This window comes from Anastrepha obliqua, chromosome 5 (assembly GCF_027943255.1).
Source record: "Anastrepha obliqua isolate idAnaObli1 chromosome 5, idAnaObli1_1.0, whole genome shotgun sequence".
In the NCBI taxonomy this organism is placed as follows: Eukaryota; Metazoa; Arthropoda; class Insecta; order Diptera; family Tephritidae; genus Anastrepha; species Anastrepha obliqua.
Window position 1 is genome coordinate 57523298 of NC_072896.1, and position 20952 is coordinate 57544249.

At 36.8% G+C, this 20952-nt stretch overlaps 1 protein-coding gene across 3 annotated transcripts in view; it reads right to left on the reverse strand.

The window, feature by feature from the left end:
• Positions 1 to 20952, reverse strand: part of LOC129247005 (voltage-dependent L-type calcium channel subunit beta-2) — a 110852-nt gene that overhangs the window by 25243 nt on the left and 64657 nt on the right. For all 3 annotated transcript variants that reach the window (XM_054885824.1, XM_054885823.1, XM_054885825.1), the window contains 2 exons: positions 20496 to 20663; positions 12758 to 12875 (listed from right to left, as the gene is read on the reverse strand). In XM_054885824.1, coding sequence (XP_054741799.1) covers positions 12758 to 12875; positions 20496 to 20663 — 286 coding nt within the window. The remainder of the gene's footprint in view (positions 1 to 12757; positions 12876 to 20495; positions 20664 to 20952) is intronic.

The following is a 20952-nucleotide window of genomic DNA, read 5'->3' on the forward strand; positions in this document are numbered from 1 at the left end:
TCCGACAAACGTTAGTACTCTCACATGGCTCCGATTTCGACTTAATTTATATATCCTACACAAGGATGATAGATTGCCAGGTTTGGCCATCACCTAAGATGAAAAACGAAATTGCGAGAGTAGCATCGTTTGCCACGTCATCGAGTGAAATTTCTGCAACCAGCTGATTATTTCAAGTTCGCTGATAGCCGTTTAACGATCTGAATTTGGCCGCACTTCCACATTGTTTACATCATAGTTAGTCATGAATGGCACGGTATTTATTACGGTTATTACTTCTCAAAGGTTTAAACCAGTAAACCGGATGTGAAAATTTACTTTAATTTTATTTTAACACAATAGACGCTATTTTCTTCTGTATTTATTTAACTTTTTTAATAAATATTTACTTTATGTTGTAATCCTTATTCGCAATAATGTCACATTTATTCTGCCCTATGCCAGATGTGTGAAATTTTCGTTTTCTCTTCTCAGCATATTCATAGGGTATCGTTTTCTTTTATTCGCACCTAGGCGAACGTGTGGCAGTTTCTCCTTACAAAATGTGCGGGCGACAATTGTTCAGCTGATTTTTGTTTATCTTTATACACAAGCTCGTCACAATAATTGCATGAAAACTTTAATTGTTACATAAAATGGAATTAGAGCGTTCTATTTCAGTTATATTAAATAAATATATAATTTGTGGACGTGCTTTTCCATGTTTTATTTTGCTATAATACGCATCATTTCCACAGAGCGTATGGAAATATTTTCGTATTGTCGGCATATATTGAAGGGACATTTTTTTCGAGAAAAGAAAACACTATTAGTGTAATGGCTCCGTTGGTGTACTCTTAAACGATAAGGGCTTAGTTGTACAATACTTAACACAGTAAATGAATTAATGAAAATGACATGAAATGAAATATACTACAACGAAGTCTGGTTGTATACGATGCAAGGCTTCACGGATGTATGCGAAAAGATTACTGGGGTTACTAACATGAAAAATTGACTGTGCAAAAAACAACTAAAATTGAGGTTCACTTCCACAGTGTCTGATCTTATGCTATGTTGATTGTTATAGCGTAGCATAAGATACAATTTCTGCTTCTACAAGTATAACGTTTTGTAGTGAATTCGCTACCATTACATGGATTCGGTGATCAAAATAGCTCCCTCTCTCCTTCTAGCCGATATATCCGATGAAGCAACAGCTAAAGCAAAGATGATTAATTTTGAAAGGAATATCTTTCCGGTTCAACCGGCTGCATCTATAGGCTCCGTCACTCGATGCACGAGCATCACCTGTCTGTTAGTTGGCTAAATCACAGTCTAGAGTATTGTTTACAAGCGCACAGAAGCATTTTGCCGAGAGTAAACGGGGGAAAAAAAATCAGTAATGGATTTTAAACGTAATAGTATTACTGTATTATATTTGGCTGGAAAATCACAACCAGCGATTGCTCGAGCACCTTAAAGCAAATAAAGTTTTTGTTTATCGCACTATTACTCGTTACAATGATACTGGCGCGAAACGTCAAAGAGGGATCATCACAAGACTGCAACGTCACGTGAAATGGTTCAAAAAGTGTAGTAGCGACTTCAGCGAAATCCCAGAGGAAGTGTCAATCAAATGGCGAAAGAACTTAAAATATCTGACCGTAGCATCCGTCGCATATGGAGGATTGATCTCAATGCCAAACCTTACAAGATCCAAAAGGCGGATGGTCTCACACCAAAGCAGCAACAAATCAGACTTGAGAGAGCGAGCGAGGTCCTTCGCTTGGACGAAAGAAGTAAATTTCGGAACATTGTGTTTTCGGACGAGAAAATTTTTACAAATTGAGTAATTTGTATACACTCAAAATGATAGGGTTTATTTGACCGACCGTTCATATGAGAAGTTGAGTCATCGATTGGCCACCAGAAGGCAGCACCCGACACAGGTAATGGTTTGGTTTGGTCCAATCATTTTTATCGAGCCTGGTGTCAAGTTAAATACGAAATATTATCGGGAAACTATTCTCGAGGTTGCTTTGAAGCTGTGGGCAGACAAACATTTCAGTGGTAGACCACGACGTTTTCAGCACCGTCTCACAAAGTTCACCACACGTGAATCGGATTGATTATTCTCTTTGGGTCATTTTGGAGAATAAGGTCCGAACTGAAAGATTCACCAGTCTCGAGGCACTGAAAAAATACATGGTCCGCTAGTGAGCCAAAATACCTGCAAGTCACATTCGGGCAGCTTGCGATTCGTTTCTGGACCGTCTGAAGGCCATAGTCAAGGCAAAAGGTGGTTATATGGAGCAAAAGTAATTTATTCTTAATTTTGTATTATTTTCACACATTTTTTACTTTGAATTGAATAAAAGTAATTTTCTAAACTAAATGTATGGTATTTTTAATTGGTTACACTTCGAGTGCCGGACCCTGTAGAAGCAGCATATACGCTGTGACACACACGATCAATAGTAGTATATAATATAACTAGTACAGTCAAAGACGATAAGCTGTCTTGCAATGATTCGGTCAATTTTGTCGAATTATAATTAATTTCCGCCGCGTATTCTGTTACTAAGGTGTCTGTCTAAGTTGGTATGGATATAGTGTACTGAAAGAGAGGATTACCCCTTATAGACGTAAATATAACATGGATTAAGATTATTGACGCAATCTCAGTAAAATTTGTGTCATTGAAATTATTATAAACTAACCATTAAAATTGACGCAATCATTAAATTTATTTTGATTTATCGTACATTTCTGGAAAAGTCTTCGGTGAACGTTGCGATTTTTTGCCAAAATCCCATAAAACACCAGTAATTGAAAATAGGAACAGCTTAGTGAGTGCTATATTTGAGTGAAAATTTTAAATTTCATACAAGATATTGAGTTATGTCAGCCGCATGAATGCATCAATTTCTATAGAGTACAGGTATATAACAACCTTCTCTGGCTATTTATCTACAATCGTTCCAAACCATTCACTTGGGAGTGGCGAGGACGATTCTTCTGCAATGGTCCAAGCAGCTCACAACTTCCGGCTTCGCCCAAATATCCTCTGGTTAGCTTCCGAACAATTGTTTGAGAGCGAGCTAATGTGAGAAGGCGAATCAACCCAGGATATCTAAATATGCGCTACATTTGGGACCTACCACGTCCCCAATGAACACGAAAACAAAGCCTAGGGTGAGAACTACCTGCACTGATAAGGACGAATGAACCAAGAACCATGATTTAAGGGCATGCACCTGAAATGTCTGGTACCTCTGCCCAGCTGGTTGATGTCCTCATAAGATCAAAGGCTGATATCACTACTATTCAAGAGAAGCGAATAGCGGGGCAAGACAAGAAGAATATTCGACCTTGCGACGTCTACTATAGCTGTCATGTAAAGGAGCACAAATTCGGTGTTGGATATGTTGTGGGAGAGAGGCTTTGCCGCCAAGTACTGTCGTTCACTCTGGTGGACAAGCGTCTCGCAATAATCCGCATCAAAGCGCGATTTTTTAACATCTCGCTCGTTTGCGATGGAAGAGAAGAACGATGCGACGAAAAATTCTTTCTATGAGCGCCTGGAACATTCCAATGAGCGCTGCCCCGCCACAACATAAAAATCGTGCTTGGCGACTTAAACACCAGGGTGGGCAAGGAGGGAGTTTTTGGTCCCACAGTCGGAAAATTCAGCCTGCACAACGAATCATCCGGTGACGGACAGAGGTTGATCGACTTCGCCGGGGCTAGAAATATGGTAGTCTGCAGCACCAGATTCAAGCAAAAAAAAAAAAAAACAAGCTACGTGGCGAAAAACGCGAAACCAGATCCATCATGTTGTGATAGATGAAAACACGCTTCTAGTGTATTAAATGAACGAACGGTCCGAGGACCCAACATCGACTCGGATCATTACCTTGCTGCAGCCAAACTGCGCACACGCCTCTGTGCAGCAAAAAACGTTCGTCTACCTACGCAAAGAGTGTTCGACATCGAAAAGCTGCAATCGCAACAGACAGTCAACAGATTCGCCACCCGACTCTCACTCCTGCTCTCAATCCAGCATGCACGAGCAATGGAGCAACAGTTCTCGTTCTATACATACCGCCGCCGGAGAAGAAATCGGATTCCGGGGAGCCCGAAAAAACAGTTGGTACGACGAGTAATGTCATGCTGCCGCAGAAATAAAAGATGCTGCCTATAGAACCACGCTGCGATTGGGCGCAACGCGAGCCACGTGGGATCGCTATCGGGGGATAAAAAAGGAAGATAGACGTATTATCCGAATATTCCTGGCCAACACGAAAAACGCAAGAAAATTCGTCCAAAAAATTCGGCGGCTTACAGAACGTTTCCAGACCGAGGTGTTTTCTTACATCCAGAGCGTGCTTAAATTATGGAGGGAACACTCCTAGAACTTGTTAAACAGTGGCAGCTGCTTATCTCACAGATAATGTGCAGCTCCCGATACCTGAATCGTTGACAAGGGACTGCCATTCCGCTACCCGACCATGACGAGGTGAGAATAGCGATAACGCAGCTAAAGAAATACAAAGCCGCGGAAGCCGACGGAGCTATTGAAACATGGCGGCGAGGATCTGGTAAATTGCATGCATCAGCTCCTATACAAAATATGGTCGGACGAAAGCATGCCTGCCGATTCGAATTTAAGTGTGCTCTTCCCAATCCATAAGAAGGCTGATTCTGCAATCCGTCTTGTGACTTCTTGAACCTGATGCTGGAAAAGATCGTGCGAGTCACTGAACTTAATTGCTCAGGGACAATTTTCTATAAGAATGTTCAATTGTTAGCGTATGCCGATGATATTGACATCATCGGCCTTAATAACCGCGTGTTAGTTCTGCCTTTTTCAAAGTGAATAAAGAAGCAAACCAAATGGGTCTAGTGGTGAACGAGAGCAAACAAATAGTCATCAAACACACAGTCGGCGCACTCACATATCAGCGCCCACGTCACTGTTGACAGTTAAATATGATTTCGAGGTTATAAGAGACTTCGTTTATTTAGGAACCAGCATTAATACCGGTAACAATGCCAGCCTTGAAATCCAACGGATAATCTCTCTTGCCAACAAATGCTACTTTGGACTAAATAGGCAATTGTGTAGTAAAGTCCTCTCTCGACAAACAGACCTAACGTCATACGTGCAGAAGTTTGGACGATGATAATATCCGATGAGAATTCGCTTGGAGTGTTTGAGCGATGGAACAATGAGCTGTATGAGCTTACGACGATATCGACATAGTACAATGAATAAAGATCCAACGGCTGCGTTGGCGGGACCATGTCGTCCGAATGAATACAAAATTCCCAGCTCTAAAAGTATTCGAAGGAAGAGGAAGAGGAAGGGCTCCAGGTAACCAACCTCCAAGCAATATTGCCTTTTTAATTGCATTGTGCACAAGTATAATAATATTGTGTGTTTGACATGTATTCTGTTTAAGCGAAATGTACATGACGTTTGTTTGTTGAAAATAATTTCTTAATTTCTTTAAAAGTTTCTTAAACCCATATTTATCTTATGCTTGGTACGTGAAGAAAAATTGCAGAACTTTTCGTATGGGTTTCTCCATGATAATTTCTTTTGGCGATTCGAAAAAAAATATGAAGATGAACTTGGAATTGATAAATAAATGAAGTTCATCATGACTTAGCAAATTCCATCAAACAGTACTAACCGACATATCTAATCTGAATAGGGGAAGAAATATTTCATTTGAAACGTATCTAAAAAGCCAATTTCCAATAGGGACTTCCAATGTTTGTTTCACTGGATGCAATTTTTTCTCTAAATTTAGAAACCATTTTTCCAAAGTTGACATGGTTTTATGCTTAGCAGAGTAGAGAACTTCCATCGTTCGTGTTCTAAACAAGCTCGTATTTTATGGCTAACTACTCTTCGTATTATAGCACCTCTGGTAAATCAACTAGAGTTCGATGATATTACATATAATATACTATAGTACACCCATTCGAAGGAAAATGCGCAGAAAGCGACAAAAGCTCATACATCCTTAGTCTTGACGTAAGTTCTTTGAGAAAGTTTATAATGCATACGGCGAGAAAAAATTCGCAGAAAACAGTTCGGATGCATTGTTTACACATAAATTATACTCAGTTTCGTGGAAAATTTCGCTTGTTAGCAATGGAGTTTGGAGCTAAAGAAAATCGCATTGCAGTGATGGCTTTACATATGTCAGTAAAAAATAAATAAATGGTAAAAGTGCAAGTGAGATTTACGAATTGCTGAAAAAACTTAAAATTTCGAGAATGTTTGTTTAACGCACGATCAATCGTTATCCCTAAACGTCTGAAGTGATGTCATGTCCAGGGAAATGAATTACATTATCTACTTTTTCGTTCTTAACTCCCAATCCGTAATTAAAAAGCGATATCACACATACAAAATATCTCTCCCATACTTTTTTAAATACAACCCTGTGTTTTCTGTGTTTTAGATAACTATTTTTACGAATGTAAAGAGGAACGTCAAAGTAAAAACTAAATAAAATGGATGCCGGGAAAGAAAAGAGCTTTGTAGACATATGAAATTCTAATAAAATTTGTATTATATTAAGTATTATTAATTATGCATTCTATAACAGAAAAAACGTGTGTCCATTAACGCTTTGTCTTCTTATTACTTATTATAAAATGTAATATACATATATACCTATATATTGCTGCCATATTTTTTCGAAATCTCATTAAATGTCGTTTACGGATTTCCTCCTCATAATAAATAAACAAACCCAAAACTCCAAAATATTCCATCACAGCAATTTCTATGAAGAAAAACCTTTCAAAATAGTACTGACAGCTGATTGTCAATTTTGATGGTAATCTGCCATATGTGAACGGTAAAATTAATTTTGTGGATTTATTGCTAATTACTGCATATGTGAACATACTTATAGTCAGCGAATAAAGATTTTCTTATTTATAATATTTATATGTGCAATTTAGTCTACGAATACATACATTTTTCTTGCAGACTAATAAAACAGTTGAAAAATAATTTATCCAAAATAGAAAATAACAAATTCAGAAAGTCCTTTTCGCTGATAGAAAATTCTATAACAGTAAAGCTTTGAATGCAATTAAAGTATGTTAAAACTCATCTGATAGGAGCATTTAAAGCATATACCGTTTCTACGGAGCCTATATGAAAAACCATATATGCCAATACCCTGATGTTGTATTGAAATGAATATGTTCAAGGACAGAGACACAGTCTCTATCTCCAGTGATAATATCGAGATAATGACAGTATTTCTATCCTTATCTCCAGGTATTTTGAATTTATTAGCATGCACCTTGGATGATATGGTGGGATCGGATAGGAAGTTTAACAAGCGAAGGTTAGGCCTTTTTAATCTTTTCTATCCGGTTAATACAACAAGCATGAAAAGATCTCCAGATAAAAGAAACATAACCTAACTTAGATCTGCCATGTGCTGTGAAAAGTGGGTTTTAAGCATCTAAAACTCATGTAAAGATTTTAGATAGCTGTGGGAAAAATGGAAAGATATTGCAAAAACAGTGTTGGTATCCTATACCAAAGTCCATAATAGTCCATACCAAGAGAATCAAAAAGTTTTAATAAATTAACAATTAAATATTTTGCAGTCTTTTTCATATCCTATATATTCCGAAGCATTTATAATATTAATAACGAACTCCAACGATAAACAGCGCTATATAGCTGAACTATTTTTTCCGAAAACATTTATTTTTCGGCAGATAAATCGGACCAGACAGTCAAGACATATTCCGAGTCAATATCAAATTAAACCATTTATACGAGTTTACGGGATATCTCGCTTATAGCGCCACCTGACAGGTCCACACAAACTTATATGTAAGGCCAGACATGGTGGCAAAAACTAATCATCAAATTTTCATCATAATCGGATAAACCACTAAGTTAAACTACGAACAGTACTTATATTTTTTTTTACAATTGTTAGTATTTTTATAAAGTCACAAAAATCACTTACAAAATGTTACAGGAATATACAAGAATTATATTTAGCGATTTTTAAATTTGCGAACAATAGCACACCTCACCTTAACTCACGTCATCTCATCTCATGATACTTATGCGTTCGTTCCGGAACCCAAGTTCATGAAAGTCTTGACGAAAACCCACTCTACCCATTATGTTATGTTAACATCGAGATATATGTACAACTATCACAAATTTAAGGTTATGCAACTGTACAGGTTGGCTTAGATGTTCCCATAAAGGAGTATTGATAAAAAATACACCCATTTTTACGTGTGTGTTATAATACCACAACGGCGCATTTCATTGTGGATAATGAATTTAAGGGTTAATTAAAAATATAATAAGAGAGTTCATAATTAAGTTCCAATAAGCATAGCATTTGTAATTACCATGGCAACACGAACGACATGTACTGTACATAAATTTATAGGGTGCATCAAGTGTGATAAACGATTTTTGACGGAAATTATTTGCAATACGTTGGTTATCAATTGCTTCTAATTTTATTTCGGACAATTGGTACTAAAGGCTTTGGCAAACTTAGTCATCATGGAATGATGCTTTGTTGATTAAACGATTATGAAAGGGTCATTTTGCGAAAGTGCATTTCGCGCATTCTGGGATTGCGCGTATATGCTAACAAGTAAAACTGGCACAGTTTTGAAAATCAACATGCCTTTCAAGAAAAAAACTATGCAGCCAGAACGAATAAATGTTTGGTGTAATTTTTGGTTGGCAGAGTCATCCGGTTGCAGTTCTTTTAAAATTATAGTGACATTATAAAAAAAAATTTTATGGGCGAATTAGATGACTTGGACAATATGTGGATTCAACAGGACGGTGTCACTTGCCACATAGCGCATGTAACAATGGCACTATTGTGATCGAAGTAACGATGCCAAATAGCTGCCGACGTTTTACGATTTTACACCATTGGCCTTCGTTTCCAGAGGCTACGTGAAAAGTATGGTCTATGCCAATAATCCGGCTTTATAAATAAATGCAATAGATTAAAAAAATAAGTTTAAATTTCCAACAAATTTTGTTGGGCTTTATTTATAAAAGAAAATCGGCGGTCTTATCGAACTAACAAATTGGTATATACCATTTTCGCCAGCTGAAATTAACTTTTAAATCTATATTTAAATATACGGATTTTTTGGCGATCATGTTTTTACTATATTTTAAGTTGTTATGATTGTGGTCGCCGTAGCCGATTGAATTGGTAAGTGACTACCATTTAGAAGTGCGCAACTTCGAATCTCCGTGCATGAAATATCAAATTATAGAAAACGTTTTTCTTAACAGCGATCACCACTCGGCAGACAATGGCAAACCTCCAAGTGTATTTCTGAGCTTGAATGAAAAAGCTCCTCATAAAAAACCATCTGTCGTTCGAAGTCGGTTTAAAACTGTATGTCTCTCCAATTGTGGAATAGCAGCGCACGCCACAAATAGGAGGAGGAGCAGGGCGAAATAATCAAATAAAGTGTAAGCGCCAATTATATATATTTATACATGTATGTATATATGATCCAATTTTTTATGTTTTTCCTTTATAAGTATTGATTTGTGATAGATGATAGAATAGATGTTCTAATGAATTATCCTTGTACATAAAATTCGTTAACACATTTTATACTTCAGATAGAAGGATCTTGTGATCCCATTTCAAACTAAGAAAGGTTAAACTTTGATCCCCATTAAAAAAAAATATATATACAGAGGTAAATTCTAAGAATGGTGTATGAGAGATTTTTTCTTATACATATTTTTCAACTGAGTAAGCTTGTAAAATTGCATGCGTGTTAGCAATTCTATGTAACCTGCCGATCTTGCAATACCAGTTATCGTATATTATCAGTTTTTTCTTACACAACATAAACTTTATTGTAAATATATTATAAATGAAAATTATAGAAATGTAAAAAAAACTAACTTCCATGATGATCAAATGCGGGGTGTCGTCAGGTGAGTGGTGTTTGTTGTAATGTTGAAAAGTTTAGCATACTTATTTTATAATGACGGCAACTTAACTCATTTTGTACGTTTATAATTCCTATTCTCCTACAAAGAACTTCTTGCAAATGGGATGTGTCTATCCTCAGAGTATGTTTCTCTTTTCATAGGTTTTGAATTTAAAAATTTCGCACTGTCATAATTGTCAATTATATCACTTGAATAAGATGTGGACATTTTTTAATATAAATTTCACTTGCATTGGATGTTATAAGATTTACTGCCAAAGCAGAAGAACATGTCATATATGAACTTATGCTACAATTATGTGGAAGCATATAAATATATATTTAATATATTTAATTTACTTAAATAAATAAATTTTTCGAATATCTTTAAATATATTGCAGAGAAAGTGAGGCTAATAGTGCCCACACTCACTGACGTGTACGTGTGCCATGTATTTTTGACATGAAATACACGAAAATGAGCAAAACTTATGCCCGTAGTAGTATTATTACACAGGTCTGCAACGTTTTGTCCGAGGAAAGTGTAGGGTCATTTTCGAAGTAATTTTTTGCGCAGAATCCGAATCCGGGGTTTAAATTGCCCTATCTCGTAGGGATTTTGAGATATACTAACCTAAAAGTGCAAAAAACGTTGTTTTTGCCCATTTTTGAGGTTATGTAGCTACACAGATTTTGCTCTTCATAAAAAAGTAGACGTGGTATTTTAAATTATAAGTCTTCCACTTTTAAATGTAATTTGGCCATACTGGAGCTAAAACCACGTAACTCATTGTCAAATTCGTTGAGCGCAAAGTAACGGCACCACGATAGGCGCCATCTCAATATTCTTTCCATCATGCGTCGCTCGTACACGATGGTGAGTTTTCATTTATATGACGCTCTAATAAGTTTGATCGTGTCACGATAGCGCATAACGTACGTTTACGTCGGTGAATGTGGGCACTATAAATTACGCCATAACCAACAGCGATTAAAACAAAACATTCCACGTACGTATAAATGTCCAACTCTCTAATGGAAAGTTGGTAATATAAATGCCCACGTATGTATCGGGTGTTTCTTTAACTGAATGAGAACTAATGATATCGATAACTATGGTTTGACAGCTGAGGATGGCAAATTGTGTTGACATTTCCGTTCAGTAAGGTTTGGTAAACCATAAGATTATCTACCACATTATAATAAAAAAAATAAATATTTTTGTTTTGTATAACATTTTAAGTTCTCAAGCTCGTGGGTATACAGGAATATAATATATTGTGCTTACATACTTTCAGGATCTAATTATCACGTCATTTTATAAAACGAATACAATTGTTTGTGACAATTGAATTTTAGCAACGCTTTGTATCTGCCATTCTTAAATACTTAATCATACAGTGTCCGGCACTCGAAGTGTAACCAACTTCCGACCGCTAGCGCAGATGATGCATTAGACGTCTGTTAGTTGGCTAAATGACAGTCCAGAGTATTGATTAGCGCGGAAGCATTTTGCCGAGAGTAAACGTGAAAAATCGAAAATCAGTAATGGATTTCAAACGCAATAGTGTGATTGTATTATATTTGGCTGGAAAATCACAACCAGCGATTGTTCGTGAGCTCGAGCACTTTAAAGTAAATAAAGTGTTTGTTTATCGTACCATTACTCTTTACAATGATACTGGTAACATCGCGAAACGTCATGGAGGTGGTCATCAAAATATGCCACGTCACGTGAAATGGTTCAAAAAGTGAAGAGGTGCTGAAAAATTATCTAAAAGTCATGCTTTACAAGATCAGAAACGTGCATGATCTCACACCAAAGCAGCAACAAATCAGACTTGAGAGAGCGAGGGAGGTCCTTCGCTTGGTCGAAAGCAGTCAATTTCGGAACATTGTGTTTTCTGACGGAAAAATTTTTCAAAGTGAGCAATTCGTAAACTCCCAAAATGATAGGGTTTATTTGTCCGACCGTTCATATGAGAATTTGGGTCATCGATTGGCCACCAGGAGGCAGCACCCGACACAGGTAATGGTTTGGGCCGCTGTAACTGCAGATAGGCGCTCTCCAATCGTTTTTATCGAGCCTGGCGTCAAAGTAAATACGAAATATTATCGGGAAACTATTCTTGAGGTTGCTTTGAAGCTGTGGGCACCGTCTCACAAAGCTCGAGTGAAAAACAACGTTCCGAACACCATAACGTCTACATAATAGCTCTCAAATTCACCACATGCAAATCCGATGGATTATTCTCTTTGGGACATTTTGGAGAATAAGGTCCGAGCTGAAAGATTCACCAATCCCGAGACGCTAAAAAAGCCCATTGCTGCAAGTCACATTCGGGAAGCTTACGTTTCTAGGCCATAGTCAAGGCAAAAGGTGGTTATATGGAGCAAAAGTAAATTGATTCTTTTGTATTATTTTCACACATTTTTTACTTTGAATTGAATAAAAGTAATTTTCTAAACTAAATGTATGGTATTTTTAATTGGTTACAATTCGAGTGCCATACCCTGTAGTTGTGCGCTGCTTTTCCGAATAGTTATCAGCGAGGCTTAGCACATTATCTACTTATAAAATAAAACATCAGCTGCCACCTCACTATTTAAGATTATCTTACTGACGGCTAATTTTTGCAATTAACTACTAGTTTTTATATATTAAATTGGGGGCTCTTATTATTATATTATTTTCTAATTCTATGTTGAGCATCAAGCATTTTTCACTTATTTTAATAATATTAGAAATATATGGGTATGTATAATATTTCCTCACCTGTTGATGATGAGCCGAATCGGTTTGGATCTACCATTGGCGATGTGCTTTGTAGAGTCAATGTTTTTGGTATAGCAGTCATCACATTTATATCAGGGTGCGTGGCTCTCCAGTATGTCTGTTTTGACAAATATTTTGTATATCAATTTTTTACTCACCTCCTTACTATGTATATCAAAATAGTTTTGGGGTTTAATGGCATCAAGCTCCTTCATAATATATTATTGGTGAATATATAGAAATACCTAACTTTATTCTGCCATGCCATCCGACAGCCATTTTGCAGTAGGGTAGGTTAAGAATATGTTCATACCAGTGCTCCTAATCTAATAATTTTTTGTGAAATATACTTGGCTGGGACATAAAAGCAGTGGATTATGTATCCAACATAATACAACTTACTAAAAGACAAAGCTTTCCGAACACCGATCGCCCTTACTACTCTAAACTACATTTCTATTCATTTGAGAACAAAATTGACCATTTAAAAGTTTCCGACCTAAACTTTTTAAGGCTGCATGCATAATATTTTCCTTATTATAAGTATTACCAGTATTTATTATTTAGTTAAATTATGGCGTTAGAAAGCTATCTTAGAAATTAAAAAGGCGTTACATAAATGAAAATAAGCAAACATCTGGCAAAGTCGAATCCAAATATTTGAGTTGAGCGAATTATAAATAATAGCATCTCTATTCACTATTCACTATTATTGAAACGAAGCAAATTTTTTCTAATAACTTTTTTTGTGGGAGTAGACTGACTGTTAAAGAATTTAAATAATCAATAGGGCTTTGTTGGTGCTCACGCTCTTGATCGGAAATAATATTTTCTCTTATGGAACCCATTTGAGAATTTCGGCGGCTTCAAGTCTGGTAAATACACCATTTCTACAATTTAATAAACCATTTTTACAATCGTCAATTCTTAGAATACTCTGAAAAAGAAAAGTTGTCTATACGATGATACAATATATCTAATTTGCGGATCCCCGCTAAACTTGTTCTATATGATGTTGGGCACAACCATAAGTTCTGTCCAAATTAGGAAGGACCTCTTCGAGCTCCTCATGGCAAAACGAGGTTTGACACAATTCGTACGTGGAAGCACGTATCTACTAACATATGCATATATTATTGACATCTTTGGTCTAAAGACATTGACAGCCAAGCAGCCATAAAGACAATCACAGCTGTAATGACAAACTCACACTGCGTAGGACAATGCCGGAACAAGATGGATGAGCTAGGAACTAAGAAACAAGCCACCATCTACTGGGTTCCTGGACAATTGGGAATTGAAGGAAACGAGAAAGTGGATATGATAGCCAAAGCAGGCGCTAATCTTCCGGTTGCTATCGCGACCGGTATACAACCACCTCTCTGCAAACAACGACTAGATATAGATGCAGCAATGATTCGAAAAGCGAATTCTAGGTGGGAAAGAAACAGCTCATACTTTAATTAAAAGTGTGCTTTGTTACTTACAATCATATTAGACTCGACTTTTTCGCTTAGTCACGAAAAGCTGTCACTAAACCGCTGGGTAATAATTTGTGAAATTCCCGTGAAAACTCGGTCGCTTTATGACGTCTACAATTTCTTCTATACTTAATAAAAAAATGTTAAAATGATTCCACAGAAGTCTTTTGGTGCATTGGGGGTCCCTTGTTTAGCCAGTCCACCCCTTTAGGAACAGGTGCACTCAATCGCAGCAGACGAGACTAATGGATACTCGGAGATAGATCTTCATTGTATGAAGTTGTACATTCGTCATCGCTTAGTTACTGTGTGTAAATCAGCGGAATCACTTTCGAAACCAAGTGTTTCTAGCTCCATAGTAGCATCATCTGCTACATTTTCAGCCCATGGAGTCCACCGTTTGTCCAATATCTCACAGACTCTAAAAGCTACTAACTAGGAGTAACACCTGCGATTAGAACTTATATATGTATAGAACACTATGCGGCAGTATATTCAGAACGTCTGACTTTAGATAAGCAGTATATATGAACTGAGTACGATGAGACCCGCAGCGGGATTCGAGGATTGAAAAGCAATTACGGCACATTCGTTTTATTGCTGACCAGCATAGAGTTGATGATGTCGCCAATGATGTGAAGTACATAGCACGTGGTCGCTGCGTGCCGTGCAGCTCTGCAGGAAAAACAATCTGGAACTTTTTGAGATACTAACTATTCAAATGAGTTCAAGTCATTTCAGAGTTAACGGCGCTAACCTTTAGATAGTTCTGGATATCGGTTGAGTTTCGCCTGAAAGAATTTAGCTTTCCGAAACTCCGAAATAATAGCAGACCATTGCCATGGTATGTGAAATGTCAGTTCATTCAACTTGGCCGTCAACGCGCATGATTGCTGGAATGGGTTATTCAATAGCTTCCTATGACAACAAACTTTAATTAAATATAAATGCCACGACGTTGCCAGTGGAGTTACAGTCACATATGGTGAACGCATGATAATCAAAGGCCTTATTCTTTTATGTTAAGATCCCCTTCAGGGGGATCTCAGCAAGTTTAGACTCGACCAACTGTTATCTAATTCTATAAATAAAGCAACGTTAGGCCTTTTATATATGAGGTGTGTTCAAAAAATAAAGTACATTTTCAATTTTCGCGACTGGGCCATTAGAGTCGGCCGAAAAAAAATTTTTTTTGGGATCGAATTCTAACAGTTTGGAAGAGTTGTTAGACTAATAAAGTGTGTGCCAAATTTCAACCCAATCGAACGATATCTTCTGTCGCCAGCAGAGGCCTCAAATATTGAAATTTCAATTGATATTCTGAAAAATTTAATTTTTTCAGGATATTTTTTTTCTCTATGCATACATTCCGGAGCACATTTCATACCAAAAATAAGGACTATAACTAATTAGACATAAATTTATCCAAGATTAAGCACCTGTACACTATAAAATAATAATAAAACGTTATTGATTGTGCAGGTTTTTGCCTACTTTTTATTGCGAAAATACGAGTACATAAATATTTTTGTAGCCCAGAACCCACCACGTGGAGGTTGCTGCATTTTGGGCTCCTATTTTTTTCTTTTGATTTTTTTTCTTTTTATTTTTTTTTTTTTAATTCTTATTTATTTTTTAATTTTTATTATTTTTTATTTTATTCATTTTTTTATTGTAACTGGTTTTGTAATATTGATAAAAAATTATAAAATAAAAAGTATTTCAAGAAGCAATAGTTCATTTCATATTTATCAAATCAGAGGGAGTATTGTGCTTTGTTGTCAAACTGAGGCATAGTTTGGCGGGATGCTAAAGTACACCGAATGAACACTTTCCTTAAAATTTTCTTTTCGAAGTTAGCAATAAGCGCACTGCCATTAATTTTCATAGTCCACGCCTCGCAACCATATGTCAAAATTAGTCGTATAAGAGTTTTAACATATACATGGTCAGCTTCGTAGATCTAGATAAAAGACGAGACCTGAACAAACGCGATCTTTGATTGCGGGTGTTGAGTTACCGCTACAAGTGAACATAACACCTAGATATTTAAACTGTTGCACCGCTTCAGAAGTATATGCATTCTGTGCATTTGTGTGCCGTCTTGATTTCAGCATGTATTTCGTTTTACACTCGTTAACGAAGAGGCCAATATCGTTGGCATTTGGTCAACTTTTAAAAAGGTTTCATTTAAGTCGTTCATGTTTCTCGAAAGAATGGCGATATCGTCTGCATAGGCACATATTTGCGTTGTTTTAATTAGTAATGTACCACCTTTGTTGACTTCTTTTATAACAAAATGCAGCTTCACATTGAATATGGCAGAGGATAGTGCATCACCTTGTTTGGGAACAGATTCAATTGCGAATGACTCTGTGAGCTTCCCTAGGATGATTACTTTTACTTTTGTATCCGTGAGCGTAACGATGATTAGCCTTATAAGTTTTGCTGAAATTCCTAGGCTAGAAACATTAACAACATCTAAATATTTAGGTGCGAGGTACCGAGTCCGCCTGATAGTTTCAAACAGGAGCCTTGGCCCGTTTTCAAGAGAGCTATAATTTCGTATTTTAAACCACATTGGGACATAGACGGTCAGTAAATATTTTACAAGATCTTTGAGCTTAACTGAAGGTCGAACTGTTGAAATACGCAAAATTAGCACATGTAAGCCAGCGAGCGTGGTTGATTCGACCAGGATCACAAAATATAAGTTCCGATGGGCAAGTAACTCTTTGGATTGCCTTTGATATTTCCAGCAAATAGTTTTGATCTTTGCTAAGATCCATAGTTAAAATGCCGGGTAATTCACAATTAACAGGTGCATATTTCACCACTTCACGGTTTTCGCAACCCTTTAGTTTTGAGCCAATTTGACCACTAAATGATTTCGTGATTCGGAAGAGATCAAACCAACATCTTTAAGTACTGAATTAACAAGCATAGCCGTTGCTCTATCACTTACGCTATATTGCTGGCTTATAACTGCACTTTCCTGTAATCTCATACGCATTTGAGAAGTAGAGGGGGAATCAAAACCAATGAATAAGTTCGGCTGACTAGTATCAGAATTAGAGGTATCATCTGCTGTTTATGAAATTTGACAACTATAGCCTGAGAGCTATAGTCGAAATTTTATGAATTCAAGCGTTGCATCTTTGAAGTAATGCGGTTACATCCAGGATTCTATTTTTATCTTTTATGTTTTTAATTTTGGGCATTATTGTTTGACATGGCTTATCAACACATGCTGGTACAATGTTTGTTTTAGTCGGAAATGAAAATTTGTAAGGCTTTGTTAGGCTGAAAAACCGTCCCCAGATGTTTTACAAAGCAACTGGCTTTTTCCTCTAGATTTCGAGCGCAAGTTCCATTATCTCTTCGTAGTGGCATTTCAGTGCCTATCCAACACAAATGCTGCCACGCAAATTTTGAATGAAAAAAAACAAAAACATAAAACCTCGAAATCGGCTAATTTGCTTGTCGCTGTCGGCCTCAAAATATTTATGAGCCGGGCCTTACGACGGCACTTGCAGACAAGAAAAATTTGACTGTTGTTACGTCGTGCAGTACCGTTACCAGTGTGTTTATACTATTGCCCTTTAGAATTATCGTTTCGGAAATGTTATGCTATGGACTCAGAATTATTTTAGCAGGTCTCTTCCTTGTTCTTTGCTTTTTATTATTATTTGCTGTGAATGTAGTGTGGCGAAGTTTATATTAATTTATTCCTTCCACTTTCATGCAATAAGAAAAAGTACCAACAAATGTCCGGTGAGAGGGCCTTAATACTAGAAATATGGGGCGATGGGCTCCGGAAATACTAGTCCAGTCATTTAGTAAAAAAAGGGAGTTACCTGGAAAGTTTTCCGGGAGTTTTCAAACTAGGTAATTTTTATAGATTTTGGGATGCTCTTTTCGAATTTCAACTTTGCCTCCTCGTATCTGCGACGCTAGCACCGCCATATTGAAAAAATGGTGCCTAAAAATAGTTTTTTTCAATATCTCCATTCCGACGCATTTTATGAGAAAAACATATGTATACAAAATTAAACTAGAGATAATTTCCTACATGTTATGTTATTACGATTTTTTTGTAAAATCAATAGTTTTGGGCGTATGAGCGCCACAAAGTAAATTTTAATATTTGTTTTCGAAAAGAACTCGTTTCCACACCACCTGGAGGTAGAGTAAGCGGCGCGTTTTTTTATCGTGGTGTCCCCTGTAGCCCTAATCCACATGTGATGCACACTTTCGAAAATTTAGCGCAATCTCCTACGTTTTACCGTTCCTGATGGACCAGGCGTTGCGAGTTCGTCTTGGGCACCGATCAAGACGTCGCAGACTGAAATCTCGTCCGCATCATCTGCGATACGATTATCAGACTCATCACAATCCTCTTCGTTGCCCGTTCTTTCAAACGTTTGCTCTAAAATAGTCGCAGTTTCTTCTTCTTCATCGTAATCCAATTGCACTTGCGAATTTTTACAAGCACCACTACAATTTGTGCATATAACGGAGCATTTTAACCCAGCTTTTCTGCATCCACAGGCCTTCTGACATCCCTTTTTACATTTACAAGAAATAAACAAGAAATTAACAAGGATTCTGGAGCTGGGGGCTCGAGTATCGTAACAGGAACTAACCCATTTTTGTTTCTGTTCCATCCCCATTGTTCTGTATTTTGTTCATTCCCGTACCACTGCTGAACCTGGTGATAGGTTCGGAATGAATAATGTCTGTTGGTGGTAGGGACGCAATATTAAATTTATTTTTATATGCTGATTTTATGAAGACATGATTTTCTTACTATTCACATCACTGTTACCGTATAATTCAAGAAGAAAACATTTTCCTGCTTTAGTAATAATCTCTGGATCGACGTTTGGATTTTTAAATACCTGAATAACCAAGAGATGATAATACATCTATTAATCGCCGAGATCCATACTTATGAAATAAAAATGCAGCTAGTCCAATCTGCACTGTTGATATAAACGATTTTGGTCTTGCTGCTGCAATTATACATAGAATCGATTTTATTCCCGCCAAAAGTTTAACTTTATTGTCATTTCTTTTAACACTTGATTTACGAAAAGTTTTCAATCCTTTTTCCTTCACTTCAATTGTTTCATTTTCTAATAATTTCTAATTTTCATTCACAAATAAAACAATTTCTTTCATCAGAAGCCATGACTCTTAAAACACAAACTACACTGTAAAACGATAGACGTATACTGATGACTCAGTCTAAACTAGATACTTCTCTTCAGTTCTACCGACAGATGTTTCGTTGAAGGTCGAGAGATAAAGGGGCCCTTCAACAAAGGCGACACATTACCCTTATACCTGCTTTTCTAAAACCTGCTATAGTAGAAGATTATATATATATACATAATTGGCGAGTACACCCTTCTTGGGTGTTTGGCCGAGCTCCTCCTCCTATTTGTGGCATGCGTCTTGATGTTATTCCACAAATGGAGGGACCTACAGTTTCAAGCCGACTCCGAGCTTTTTCATGGCAGAAATACACTCGGAGGTTTGCCATTGAATGTCGATGGGCGACCGCTATTAGAAAAATGTTTTTCTTAATTTTGGAGTTTTACCGAGATTCGATCCAGCGTTCTCTCTGTGAATTTCGAATGGTAGTCGCGCACCAAGCCGTTCGGCTACGGCGGCCGTAGTAGAAGATCATTGTAGATTATTCACCACAGGTGAATATTACTTTGTGGCGCTCATACGCCAAAAACTATTGATTTTATAAAAAAATTGTAATAGCATAAAATATAGGAAATTATCTCTAGTTTAATGTTTTTCTCAGAAAATGCGTCAGAATGGAGATATTGTAAAAAAACAGTTTTTAGGCGCCATTTTTTCAATATGGCGGCGCTAGCGTCGCAGATACGAGGTGGCAAAGTTGAAATTCGAAAAGAGCATCCCAAAATCTATAAAAATTATCCAGTTTCAAAACTCCTGCAAAACTTTCCAGGCCAAACTACCAGATGACTTGACTATTCAGCAACTTATTATTAAATAAAATCAAAACTGTTCTTTTTATGCAAAATAATGCGTTTTATTAAAAACAAAGGTTAAGATATGGCAGTATCTGTTTCTGACAATTATTTAGAAAAACTACGCTTTAACTTCTTCTAAATATTCACCCTCAGTATTTTAATATTGAGCAAATGAGCCTACAGCCATCAATACCCAAAAAAGAGTGATAAATATTATGCTGAATTATGAATAGAATTACTTACTTCCAGGTATTCAGCGATATGCTCGCAAGCGTCTTCCAGCTGGTTTTCATCTAGTATAACATCGAACATTTCCGAAGGGCATTGGGCTAATTTTTCTGCTGCAACCATTTGAACTGAAAGATTCTTAGCTTGTGATTTTCCCCGAGACTTTATCAACCGTTGCAGAACCTGGAAAGAAGTGATGCACTCAATATAGAGCTAAATAAACATTTAAATCTTGTATATGCGACGAAGCATTTAACTTTAATCAAACAATAAGGGATGGGAGAGTTGTCTCTTTTTAAAAACATTACACAATTTGATTTTAAATTTATAGTAAAGCATTCAAGCTCACTCCTAAAATGGGGTGGGATCTGGTGGCGGCGTTGTTACTTGTGTATGAATATTGTGATTTTTAAATTGAAAAATATATAAAATGAAATTCTGTAGGAGGGAATAAGGCAGCTACAGGTACTGC